Source organism: Aphelocoma coerulescens, chromosome 3 (assembly GCF_041296385.1).
Source record: "Aphelocoma coerulescens isolate FSJ_1873_10779 chromosome 3, UR_Acoe_1.0, whole genome shotgun sequence".
In the NCBI taxonomy this organism is placed as follows: Eukaryota; Metazoa; Chordata; class Aves; order Passeriformes; family Corvidae; genus Aphelocoma; species Aphelocoma coerulescens.
Genome location: NC_091016.1, coordinates 74,897,277 through 74,911,252, shown reverse-complemented (window position 1 = coordinate 74,911,252; position 13,976 = coordinate 74,897,277). Strand labels below are relative to the sequence as shown.

Here is a 13,976-nt window from a genome sequence, read left to right as displayed (position 1 = left end):
GTGAGTATTTTTCACAACAGTCGGCTCCAAGGACGTTCCCCTCTACAAAAAAAAGAATTGAAATTTTGGAGCTCCCTCTGCTGGTTCTACAGCAACTTTCACGTAATCACTTTCCCTTCTCTCTGTTCATTATCACTTAAATAATAAACTTCAGGTATTGCTGTATTAAAAAAAAAAGGTCGCTACATTGCTTATCGGAGTACGTGCCTGTGGTAGTTCATGTTACATTGGAGAAACACCCGGCATTCCTCTAACAAAGAGAGAAAAGGTTTCTTTTTTTAGTCTAGTTTCAGAACTTGCAAATACATAATCCAATGCATGAAAGTGCTTAGTGGGAGCATATATCCCTATCACTCCATTTTTCCATTAATTCCTAATATGTGTGCATTCATGTTATGTGACTGCTTTTATACATGTTAGAGTCTGCCTTACTAAGTACAAACAAGGTAAACCAGGAAGCCAGCATGAAAATGCTGCACAAAACAGGGCAAACTCATCCTTTATACACCATATTTAACTGTTACATGGTCGAGAATTTCCCTCATTTTTATGCAAAAAAAAAGTCTTACTATCATGTATGTAAATGCCACTAAAGGGTTTCAGTTCAGAGTTTGCTGTTCTAGGATGGCTCACTGTGCCACACAACACAATCACATGGGTATTTCATGTGCACATGTTTAAAAACCAAACAAACAACTGAGAGAGAACACAGATATCAGGAACAGGGGTTGTCCAAGGTATTGCTCAAGCTTCATTGTCTTCATTACCTTCAAAGAGAGCTCAGGGTTCTTAACTTTAAAAGGTAAAATTTCATTATATCCAAGTATTTTCTGAATGGAGTCTGAAAATAGATAGTACAACTTTTCTTCCTGTTTTCTTGTAGCTACCACACTCGTTTCGCAGTTAAGCTGCCATAAATTCCAACCAACCTGAGCTCTGCACATCAACTGTATCCTATAACAAAAATATTAACAGTGGAGGTGTACAGCTCTCAATAAGGCTGATAAAATACTAATGGGAGAGCAATAATGTAATTACAGGAACAGCTGATTAAGTCAAGATAGCACTTAACAGTATAAGGTAATTCCAAATCTAATGATTATATTAGATTATATTATCGTTTCAGTGATACCAATGAGAGGTGATTAGAGATGGAACTTTAACTTTCAACTTTTTAATAATTTAATTTACATTTATTTAATCACTAATATAGAAAAAAACCACTTCTATTTTCACTGAGAGACTAGTATATTTTCAGTTCCAGTTTTCTTGAAGAAAAGGTTTCTTTCAAAATATTAGAAAGGTACTTAGTTCTGAATATTGATAACTGGATAATGGACCCATAAATACATACTGCTGAGCTGAATCTTGTGAAGGTCATTAGAAAATTATCCCACTGAGGTCACTGGAAATATTCCTTCTGATTCTGGTGAAAACTGGAATGATCCACTAATGACTTTAAAGTTTTCAATCTTCCCAAAATGTTATGGTATATTTAAAATAATTTTGGCTTGGGTCTTCATTATTTATTTAAACAAGGAAAAGATCTTTCAGTGATGCTGTTAATCACTAGCTACAAAGTACAGCAGAGATGTCAGACATAAATACTCAGAAATTATAAGCCAGACACTGTAAAAAGTATTTTTTACCTAAAAAGTTAAATTGCCATAGTTTAGGGGAAATTTATTCTACCTCTGAATACAAAAGTTTCTGAGGTCAATCTGTGATCCAAAAGAACCTCTTAAAAATAATGTCTGTAAAGCATACAGACCTTTGCATTCAAAGATAGATGTTTTTACACCTTCACATTGCCATCAAAGTGGGAATGGAGTAAAGCTGCTGTCCTACTGGTAGTGTCAAGTGGGAGTGATGCTGGTGAAGCTGCATGATTCCTTCAAGCAGAACTGTGCTTCCAGACCACTGAGATGGACTAGAAGCAGAGCTGCAGGTGCAGCTGCTCAAGTTGCTGACTGCCCCTCTCATGCTGAAGCTACAGAAGTGTTACTTTTCTTCCTTGTGATGTCTTGTTCTGACAGATGAACAGTGACTTGTGGCGAGTAGGTGCCTCGAAGGGAGAAAGAAAACCCTTCTGGAGAAAGACAAGTAACATTTCTGGAAAAATGTGGTGCACTCACCTAGGATTTGGCAATGAAGATAAGCAACATAAGGATGCTGCTGAACACAGAAGATGACTACATCAGAGAACTTGCAGCTCCCACTGTTCTTCACCCTTGCTTTCAGCTGCCAGGGAGGATGGAGTCAGAATAACGTTGACAGCAGTAACAGGGTGATTTGGAACTTGGTACCTGCTTCTCAGAAGGTGCCAACACCTTGTGAGTGATCATGGTCATGTAGGTATTGCTTGTATGAGCTTTTCTGTTGGGGACTGTGATGACACATCTCCTCCTTGCCTTTTTACATGTGGTAACTATCTCATGACTATTGAGTTCAAGTTAGGAAATGTTACTGACTGAAAAGTCACTGCTCCAAAGGACATCTCTTCCTAAACTGCATTGCAACAATACATCTTATTTGTACAGTAACACCTGCATTTTTAAACAACATGCACTTGTACATATATTGTTGTATATGTAGTTATACAATGATATATATAGAAATATTATGTGCACAATTGTAATTGCACATATTGGTTCAGAATAATCAAACTTGACAAAAAACCCACATTTTTACTCTTTTCTAAAATAGCTGTGCTCCTTACTAAGTAAAGGATAATGTTATTCCTTGGAACTGTTAATATTCTTCTGTCTAACAGGAAGAAAAATATTGATAAGCTAAGGCACACCAGATACCTAAGGGAGATGACATAATTATTATTCATTATTAATGAAGCTATTGCCTCATTCACATGAGATACAGAACACTTAATACTCTATCTACCTCATCTTCCCATCAATAAATACATTCCCTCTAGAATGGGATATTATATGTCCTCGCTTGGGACATCTGTTCACACGGAACCCACTAATCAGAAGTTGCAGTTCAGTTTGACTTTACCTTGTCTTTGGCTTTAGCTCACTTGGTTTTGTAATCCTGGTGCACATCACTTTATGATATTTAACCCATTGACCTATGCATCCAGCAAGAATCACAACATTCAGACTACTTAAGAATAACATGAACAACCCAAGCAAACTCAGCCATGTAGGGTTTTCTTCTGCTTGACAGTTATTTAGAATGAAAAGCAGCATATGAAGGGGAATAAAACTGGCTGGAGGCCAGCACAAGAACATTTTAGCAGCGTAGCTCATACACATGGCATACACTCCCTTTTCAGTTCAACTTCTGCCACATTTTTTTGAGGCATGTTTAAAATTTTCATACTGCTGGGAAGAATTGAAGGCTGGTTTTGTAAGATGTTTATATGGCAAGTGATTCCTATCCCAGGTTGTTTTACAAGCTTAAGAACTAGATATCCAACCCAGAAGTGCCTTAAATAGGATGGGCAATACCTCCCAGGGGAGCTTTGGAGGGACCTGCACTGACATTGCAGGACCAGGCAGAGACAACAGCCCTGAGTTTTGGAGAAAGAAGGCAACAAGGGGTCTGGGAGGAAGGGAAAGATGTGAGGAGGCATCTCTAGGGGAGAGTACGGGACCAGTGGCAGCAGTCACAGGCCATGTCTGATAATATCTGACAATGGTCTCCAGCCAGACTGGACTATAAGAAGGACATGAAGCACAGCTTTGTCCTCCTAAGTACTGCCAGATCCTGAAAGGTAACAAATACCCACATATTATGCTGTCTCCGTGAAGAATTTCAGGTGATCCTGAAGGATCAGAGCTGATTAAGTGTAACTTAAGAGTGAATTGTTTAAATTAAAGAAGTCAAAAATATTAGAAGAAAATTGGATATAAAACGAGCTGCTTTCTGCCTTAGTGCCTTTTCATTTTGGGGAAGTTTCGCATAAACATCTCTGAATTGCACTGTCTTAAATGCCACTTTTGCAGTGATGCCTCAATGAACAGGTGAAAAATACTAGACTGCTGCATCCTGAGACTCATCTACAAGTGAGGTAACCAATAAATGAAAAGATGAATTAAGGTGAAATGAAAAGATCGCTAAAAAGATTTTTTTAAAAATAAAGGAATTTTTAAAAAACAGGTAAAAACCCCACTAGAGATCTGGAAATAACTTGTGGCTGTATAACCTGGAACAGCTCTGTTGTTTGTCTTCATCTTATGAAGATTGTGGTCAACAGCATCTAACCCAGAAAATAAGCCTGAGGCATGGGTGATAGCCTGTTGCTGTAAATGGGAAGTAGAAAGGAAGACTCCTTAGGAAGCCTCTTTCAGCAGGACTTTCCAGCTACAAAGGAAGTGAGGAGACAGGCCATCAGAGAGGTCTGTACATCAGCCAGTGATGTATGTAATCAAAGAGAACAATTATTCACAGCTTCCCCTTCCCAAGTACTGGCAAATGAGAAGTGATTCAGGCACCAAGCAAAGCTGTCTCATGACAGTCTAAAATATCATACCTAAGCTCCTAATTCAGAGGGGTATGGGTCTCAAGTCCAGTCTTGGTTTAGCCAAGGTTGTGCCTTTCCCAATAAAGTACCATGCATGCAGCAGGATTAAAAAAATTATGATGAAGCATTTTCTTTTTTTTTTTTTCTTTTACACAAAAATATAATTAAACAATATATAATGAAACTGTTGGGGATTTTTTGCTTTCCACCTCCCTTTTGACTCATCAGCATGTCTGTATGGGCTGTTCAGAACACTACTATTGGACGTGATCTTGTCCCACATTGACTTGATGAAATATGGCTTCACCCAAGGCAATGGATTCTGGCCACTGAATATATAACAGCATTTCACTGCTGCTCACAAATGAGGGCCTGACCATCACATTGCTAGAACCAGTGGCTTCTGAAGTTTGCTTCAACTGGATTTTAAGACAGCAACATATATATTCACCTTCCATGAACACAGCTTGATAAAATACTAGTGTATTCAATAATAATTGGTTTTATATTCCATAGATTCAGAAAGGCAAGTGTTAAAACACAGACATAATGGCTCAGTGTGTGGTCAGGAAGACAGGCTGACAGGAAGTGACTCATCTGCCCTTTGACTGCACAAAGTACTCAAAAAGAAAAATCATCTGTAGGTTAGCCCAGCAGACTGTCACTGCCATAGTGCTTTAAATTCTCCAATCACTGGGCTATTGTAGCACTCGAAAAACATTAAAACTTGTGATTATTTGTGGGTGAAGTTGGTTTATAAAGGGAAAGGAAAGAAGTTCACAATGTTCCCTGCCAAAGCACTGATAAATGGGTTCTGTAGCAATGGCAACAGTGAGGGAGAGAGTAAATCAGCAGCAGGTATCATTTTCTTATTACTGTGAGCTCCTCATTTATCCTGAATGCTCTGAATTTATGCTATGAATCAGAAGCAGTACCACAATGGCAGTATTTCAACTGGTCTGGTAAAGAACAACCTCAGCAGTATCTGCTTTTCCGAATTTATTCTTTGGTTACTTACCCCACACACGTGGGTGAGTAGGACCTGTTTGCAGACAGTTTCAAAAGGCAACAGTACTTTTCTTCTGTTAGTATAGAAAAGATGGCCCTTTCTCCTAGCTCAGTGAAATGTCCCTGATGTCCCTGTGTCTCCTTTTCTTTGCTTCTAACTGGGAAACAAGGTCCAAGTGGTCTTCTAGGCAGAGTGATTTTGGATTTTTCAGCCTCCTTCTTTGATTCTTTTGGGCTTTTGCTCCATTTCTCATGTTACACAAAAGGGAGAAGCAGACCCCTAAAATCTCAAAAACCTCTGCTCAGTAAAGAATCACTGTTCCATTTCAAAAAGTAATACACTGACTACTTCTAATTGGGGGCGTCTGAAAACCTTCTTTTTTACTGATATACTATCTAGCATATTATCCCTCAAAAATTAATCACCCGTGAGACACTATCAAAAATGACAAATTCACTCCACCTAAATTCTACAGCCTATGTTTGGACTTAGCTGCCTGAAACATATCTAGGTGGCAGATAGCAACCCAACCATGCTCTTTCCAGAAAGTCTGGAAAGTCTCCATGGCATTATCAGACTTTTCCTAACGTGCCCAAACACACAGTTTTGAGGGTTGGAAGTTTGGCTAGTAAAGACAGTAGCTGTGTTCTGGCTTTGCACTGGCCAGCCAGTAACATCCATGAAACCAAAGCGATTTTCTGACTGTAAATGAGACCACCATGCAAGCAGCTGATGCAAAACACTGAAGTAGGAAGACCATCACAAATGTTCATAGCTCCAGAATTCTTGACCCTTCTTTCAGTGCAGACACAGCATCCTGTGGGACATGTCTGATTTTCACGGCCAGTAGGTCATGGGTGCATGTCACCCTCACCCTGGCATAGGGGTGTGAGAAGGAATATGATAGGATGGCTCTGTGCTTTGGGAAGGAGGTGGATAAATCCCACTTGTTTTGGTTGATGTCATGTTTCCAGTAGAGGAACTACCACACAATCAGTCTGGACAGGAGTGTTTCTGTCATTTTGACAAACTCTTAACAGTAAGCCAACACTACCCTTAGTGTTCTCATGATTTCACTGTACCACTCTGAAGTACTTGGGCCTCACACTCCCTCAATTCTCTAAAAATCTGCAGTACTTTAACTCACTTGGTTTCAAGGGAGCTACTTCCAAGCACATCAAGAGAGAATCAGATCTTTCTGCTAGCAAATCTCCCAAGGGATTTACTGTGCTGTAGGCAACATTCTATTCCCTGTTTACCTTGCAGGTAATAACAAGAATATTCTGTGGAGAATTCAAACACAGAAGAAACATACCAGGCAAGTCACTAGAATAAAATTAAGGCTTACCTCTGTAAACATATAATGCATTACTAGATTAACTTCTCATTAGACAAATGAGTGACACAGGATGCAGCATGCTACAGAAGACAAACTGCATATCAGATGCAGTAAAATTCTAATCATAATAAAAATATCCAAGTAAACATTATCTGACTCAGAACCAAGCTACACTAGGGAAGCTCTTCACTGTGCTGCTAGGTTTGAAGTGTAGTTTATCTGCCAGGGCTTAATGCCTGCATTAAAGTTACCCTGGTTACTGATGACTCCCATTCAATCACCTGAAATTCGTTGTCTCTGCAGTGGAGAACTGTGTGTTTATTAAAGAGTTGGGTTTTGATAAAATGATCCAGAATACAGATACAGATACCTGAACCAGTGTATTTAAAACCAAAACTAAAAAACAGACAAAAAAGCTCTCAATCCATGTTTTCAACATCAGCTGTGTGACAAGGAGCACAGTAATCAGAGATGAAGCAAAATTGTCATGATACTGATAATACAGAAACACCATAGCATGATGATAGATCACAATATTAGTAACTATGAGGAGACAAACAGCACATAGAGATGAACAAAACATAATGACATAGCTTGAGCACCATCATTTTTCTAAAGTGGCACAGTCACTTGGAAGGACAATCTGAATCATGTGTAGTCCTAACCATTACATGAAATAAAGGATAAAGTCAATTAAGCCTGCTCTTCTGCAAGATCACTCACTCTGGGCACACAAACATAGTTATACAAGTCTTTAGGGTTCATCAGTTCAACCAAACCAGTGAACTGACATAAACAGCCTTGGGAAGTGTTTAGAAAACTAAAAGCCAAATCGGGCCTGCAGCACACGCAGTCCTTGTTTATGTAAAGCATATGGCCCTTAAAGAAAGTACATTCACAGGTCCAGGGTGATTCTATGAAACACTTTGAAAACCATGGATACAACTGATAGAAGGGTGAAGATTCAGAAGAACTGCATGTTAAATAATTGGGAGGATATACATGTTATGTCCTTGGATTTTTCCTAACCTCTTCATCCCAGTCAAAATCTAATGTTGCATCATCCAGCTCTGCTATGGAGAAGAGAGATGTCTTTGTGGCCATGCTGACTTTACTAGAATTTCCCAATGCAAAACTCTTTCTTTTGCTAGGATTGCTCACGGGTACCTTCAGCAATGGGCTGTGGCTTTCCTTGTTGGTGTCATTCTTAACGGCAGGTGAGGTTTCTGATTTTGCCTCAGGACGTGACACAAAGGAGAACGTCGACAGCTTGGCTAATGTGCTGGAGCGCACCTTCCCTGTGCTCGGACCACCAAGTTTCTCCTCTCCCTCCCTTTTCTTCTCAGTGGGTGGAGGTGACGCAGCATCAAAACTGATATCAGAGCGTATCGTTGCACTTTCTCTGACCTCTTTCCCTAAGGCCCAACTCTGCTGCTCTTCTTTTCCTTTATTATTAATTGATCCTTTTTCCAAATGACATTTTCCTAAGCGAGTCAATGTCATCTTACTTTTCTCAGGTGGGCAGCATTCTTCTGGAAGCTGCTCTCCCTGGAGCTGCTCTCCCTGGAGCTGCTCTCCTGGCTTAAAAGTAGTTTCACTCTGAAAAAGAGAAAATTCTTCATTTGTCTTCTCTGAAGAATGACCAAGCTTTGTCCTTGGTCTGAAAGAAAATTTAGCTAGTTTAGCAACTGGGGGACTTTCACTGTCTTGCTCATGGGAACTTACTACCTTTGTTTCCTTCACTACTTGATCTTTACTTCTTTTTCTCATGGAAATTGTTGCACTTTTTGCTGCTACTGATATGCTGTTCTCTTGTCCTAGCAGAGAATCTGCATCACTTGAAAGATCTAGCTGGCCAGAGGCAGGTAATACTGAAGGAAGGGCCTTTGCCTTGGGGTCCTGTGTACTTGTAAAGAATCCATGTGACTTCTCCATGTGCAGCCTCCGCCAGCTTCTAGAAGCATCTTGTCTAATAACTGAATCCAGCACACTAGCACTTGGTGCTGGGTCTGCAATACTATCTTCTGAAGAAGAACAGTTGTATTCTTCATTCCTTTTCCTGCTTAACTTGGAAACTGTGCCTTTTTGTTTCAGAGGAGCATGCAGATCCACAGCTGCTAGTGACTCTCTTAATCCATTTTGCTTCCTTGGTATTGAAGCAAATCTTTCTTCAGAGCTTGAGGTTTTTGAAGCCAAGTTATTTGGAGATATCTTGGGCACTGGAGACGATTTCTGAGAATTTTCTTCAGTATCAATGCTGCTCTCTTCCAGGCTGTCAAACCATGCCAGGCTGTTTGTATTTTTGTTATTACCCTGTGCTGGGTTGCACAAGGGTTCTGGATGAATATTCCCTTCACAGCTGCCTTCAAGCAAAGGTGTCCGTGGCCCAGAGTTATCCTCTTCTTGATTTGAAGGTTCTGACTGAGATCTTTGCTTTGACTGCCCAAATGCATCATCATTCAAGCACCTCGTGGTAGTACTGAAATTTGTTTCTTCAGGCTGCTGCTGGCACGAGTTTTCCTTTTGCAATCTATACAATGAAAAAAAAATTAAACAATAGTAAATTAATTTTCTTCCTTTTTCTTTCTTCATTGTATTACTGATACATAATATGCATGACTGATGGAAAGCTACAAAAAATGTAGGTCACAAAAGTATGTTATTAAGTTTCACATACAGCTCTGAAAGCTGGTGTTGCAGTCTGTCATCTTTCAGCACCTTCAACAGTGAGTGGCAGGATTTAGTGTCCCTAGTAGAAGACAGGCAGATGGACAGAGAAAGCAACCACCTAAACTGCATTTCCTTGGGAAACCAAACAGGAAAAAAACCAAACTAAACACAAGCTTTGCACTACTTACAACCATTGCTAGAGTCCTCTACAGATTTTATATATTCTGTAACTCTATCTTCTAGAACAGGAACCTACTTAAATCTTATCCTGAGCCAGGTAAAGTCTCAAATGAGTTATTGGAATGGAAAACCTAGGTATTACTTGGCATAGTGGTTGTTGAGTTTCTCTCATAATCACTATGTACTTAACATGTCAACTTTCATCTGTTTCTGTTGACTCTGTGGTTAACACATCATTACTACAGGTTGCAAAATAAGTCTCAAAAATATTCAAAGGAAAAGTGAATTCTCCCAGCTATTTCCATTAGTTTCAACAACATTAATCTTTTATCTTCATTTAACAGTAAGAAAATACAAGTTTCTTTAAAGCCTAATCTCATTGCAGGAAGAAAATGTGGGTTGTTTTTTTTAACTTTTATTTCCTTCCAATTCTAGGGTTTTTCTCTCAGGCTCAGTGCATTAAAAGTTTTCAATTAATAACAAAAAATAGGTTTCCCAAAGATTACTGCAGTGAGCTGGAAACTAGAGATGTGACAGTGAAAATTCCAGCATGTAAAAAAGAAAAAATCACCCAAAATTACAGAACCTTGATTCAGGCTTACATTTTTCATTAACAGAAAGGGAAGGATCCTGACAATCCCAACACAAAAGGCAGCTTAAAAAATCATGAAGCACATCTGCTGTATTTTACCAAACAAGTAACAAAAGGTTCTACAAAATTATTTGCTCAGCTATAGAATCTAGCATTTTGACTGAGTAGCACTTTTGAAACTTATCTGAGCATAATATTCACATATGAGTTGGGAACTCATTAAAATATTTGTAAATTCCATAACCCAGAGGCAGAAATGATCTTGTGATGATCTCAGAATGCTACTTTAAAACAATCTCCCTGATTATCCATGTCCTCTAAAGAACGAGTCCCTTCCCAATGTCAGACTATTTTTAGACCCTCTCCAGATACTATTGTGAAACAAATTCTGTTTCCCATCTGAATTAGTTTGTTACTTTGTGTATCTGTACCTGTCAAGTCTTCGTAGCTCTTTATGCAGAAGATCTTTCAGCTCCAGCCGCTCCAATATGATTTCACACTGTGTTCGGTACTGCTCCATTGGATTGTCTGGAAATGAGGTGTGTAAGACATTGATGCCTCCGAGAAGTGCACCCCCCTATGGCACCAAAGAGATTTTAAAAAATAAAAATGGGAAACTACCTTTATTATTAACCACCAAATTTAAACAACAGCGACTATGTTATCTGAAATTCTCCCTTAGATATTTTACAGCTTAAGGTAGCAAATATTTGCTAACTGTATCCACACAAATAATCCTATTAGATCTGCTCACATGGTCAAAATTGCTCATAAACATAAAGCAATTACATGATCAAGCCTGCAGTCTACTCATACTTGTTTATTTTTATTGACACATGGAATGGGAAGTCCACCTAAAGCTTGAGAATATTCTGACTAAAAACAAAAATTAGGATTAAAGATGTTTTCCAAATACCTTGTAAAAATTGTGCCCATGTGAAGAACTTTTTTAACTGAAGAAGTTCTGACCGCTAGAAGTTTTCATTAGCTTTGCCTAATTTCCTAAAGGAAAAGACCTGTGCATTAAGGCTTGTCAACACAGCGTAAATTTTTTGGGACAGAAATATTTCTGAATAGCACTTTAAGAGTAACTTACTATTTGTGAATAATTCCAGTGAATTGTAAGTGATTTTAATATGGGACAATTTTTGCTGTGCCTTGTAAAATGAAGCAGTCTTTATTTGGAACAGAGCATCTGCACAGTGATTTGTTCCACAACAAATAATCTAGAATAGCTCTGAAGTTAATTGCTCTTTGGAAAAAAACACCTCACACCACAAACCCTCTATTTTGCCACAGATTAGTTAGTATTTACCACTCCTGTCTAATCTATAAAGCTCAATACAACTAATGAACCAGATGTGTGTCAAGTGCCATGGATACTGTCATACATGAAATCCCTATTTGTGCTTGGTCTTTGCATATTAAGTGTTTTAATTAATTTTGAGTTTAACATTTTTAAATTGAATGTTAAAATTAACCCATCAGCCCAGGTACACTAATCAAGTTTTTATGGTCTTCCTGTGTTTACTGTATACTTTTACAAGTGTTTTAAGATGTGTTGGATGTATTTTTTTTATGTTTTACTTGTATCTTGGTTTCAAGGCAGATTTTAAAAAACCCCAGTTGCAACGGACAGCCCAGCCCCCATGGCCGTACCCTGTAGGCACCTCACCCTTGTCTCAACTAATATCACCCCTCTGACCAGGAGGAGCCATTGGTGGACAGAGATGGTCTGTCAAAGGGAGAGCACCAATCACCTTGAACCAAAGGGGTGGGCTGTGGGCGGACTGTGGGCGGAGCAAAAGCTATAAAAGGGAGCAAAAGACAGACACGCTCTCTCATTCTCACTTCCTCTCCAGCTTGCTAAGGCAGTGCTGGAGAAACCTACCCCTTTTTAGGGGCTTTTAGAAATAGATTTCTTTTTGACCAGCCTAGACTGCAAGTTTTTTTTTCTCTACCTGAGGTTCAGAGCTGCTTTAAGCCTAAAGCTCCTGAATCCCTGCGCTCCTGGGGCATACCTCCTGAGCCACTAGGATCCCAAATTTTTATATTTTGTTAGTTTTTGCAATTTTTCAATTTTTCTGTTTTAATAAATTGTTTTAATTTCTACAAAGAGTTGTCTCATTCCTCACAGATACAATACCAAAAGTCAATGAAGTCTCTAGATCCAGAAATTGCTACCTATGGCATCACATGGATTACACGTTTTCAATTGTGGTAATTTCTGGTTCCACCATTTTGCAATGTTAAAATATTACATTGAAAAACATCACTCTGTGGTTAATTAAAGCTCTCTAAAACTACAATGTGCTAAAATTAAGGCTGTCCATGCAACCTTTAATGCATCCCACTGAAGTTACCACTTGGGGATTTTTTCACCCATCACTTCAGGAACACAATAGATCTGTTCCACATGGAAGCACCAGTCTCTTGGCATGGAAAAGGCTCCTGCAGAACCCACCCCTCTGCTGTATTTGCTTCAGGAACTGGAAGGTTCATAGACAATGAGGCAGGGACTCAGTCTCTTGGTTACAACAATTAAAAGCAGATAAGGAGGACCAGATTCTATCTCTGATGCTATGTTCCAGTTTTTGTGATTCAGAAAGAGCCAGTTAAGTAAAGAAAGAAAATAAATCTCTAAGTGGAATCCTGATGTGGTGCGTGCACAGAAGGAAATTGCAGGCAACAGGAAATGTGCTCAAACAGTCAAAGTGTTACTATTCTGAAACTGGGGCCCCAACCATCTCTCATGGGTATGCTCTAGTGGACCATTTCTTCTGGACTGTACATAATTCAGCTCCAGATCAGAGGAGTAGCACCGTCCCATCACTTCGCAAGGACTGCGTGAAGACGCAGTGAATTGATATTTCTGAAATATTCAAGGCCACTGGAGATGAATTCCAAAGAAAAATATGTTACGAAACTGAGAATATTACCTTTAGAACAGCAGGTAATAAACAAAATATTGAGCAAAACACTGACAAAAGATAGTTGCTTTCGGACTGAGTACTGTCAACCTGTCCCCTAAGGACCCAGTGGAAAAAAAGATGACAACGTGGTTGTATATCCTGAGATACAGAGCCACGGGCTACAATAATGTCTTGCACTCACTGACATTTCAATCCCTTTCATGGCCATCACAAGGAGCTTCTTTTAAATACTATGTGCATGTGAAATTCTAAGTGAATTTAAGATATCTGTGAAGTTTCAGTCCTGTGCTGGTGCTCACGTCTCTGAGATATCTGCCCCTCTGAGATTCTGAGATATCATTTTGAGTAGAGGAAGGAAACCATATGACAAAACCACTGTAAACTGAGGGCAGAGGATCTAAAACAGAGAGAGAAAATATTACAGGGAAAGTCAGTGGAAAGGAAAGGTGTAAAATGACTAGGGATGGGAAGACAAATTATAAAAAGGACTGAAAGGAGAGGGATTGGAAAGAGAATAAAACAAGGATGGAAACAGGACCAAGAGAAGGAAGGAAACAATACTAGCAAGAAAAAATGAGGCAAAGAAAAGAGCAAGCCAGGGGGCTTTGGAATATGCTCACAAAGATGAAGTAGGAAAGAGAAATATAAAGGTGAATTAGAGGGCAAAACAAACAAAAAACTCCAATGAAGTAGGTTGGAGATGAAAATGTGATAGTCTTCCTTCTCAAGAGAGCTCACAAGAAATACCCAGTCACAGGAGAACTGTG

At 39.1% G+C, this 13,976-nt stretch overlaps 2 protein-coding genes across 2 annotated transcripts in view; both read right to left on the bottom strand.

Moving 5' to 3' along the window:
- The window catches only part of CEP85L (centrosomal protein 85 like), a 177,923-nt gene extending 170,931 nt beyond the window's left edge, over window positions 1-6,992 (bottom strand). The window contains exon 1 of the mRNA XM_069010908.1: window positions 6,844-6,992. The gene's annotated coding sequence lies outside the window, so the exon portion shown is untranslated. The remainder of the gene's footprint in view (window positions 1-6,843) is intronic.
- Window positions 6,993-7,142: 150 nt separating this feature from the next.
- Window positions 7,143-13,976, bottom strand: part of MCM9 (minichromosome maintenance 9 homologous recombination repair factor) — a 48,734-nt gene continuing 41,900 nt past the window's right edge. The window contains exons 12-13 of the mRNA XM_069010900.1: window positions 10,708-10,853; window positions 7,143-9,364 (exon numbers count right to left, since the gene is read on the bottom strand). Of these exons, the coding sequence (XP_068867001.1) occupies window positions 7,840-9,364; window positions 10,708-10,853 (1,671 nt within the window). The 3' untranslated portion in view covers window positions 7,143-7,839. The remainder of the gene's footprint in view (window positions 9,365-10,707; window positions 10,854-13,976) is intronic.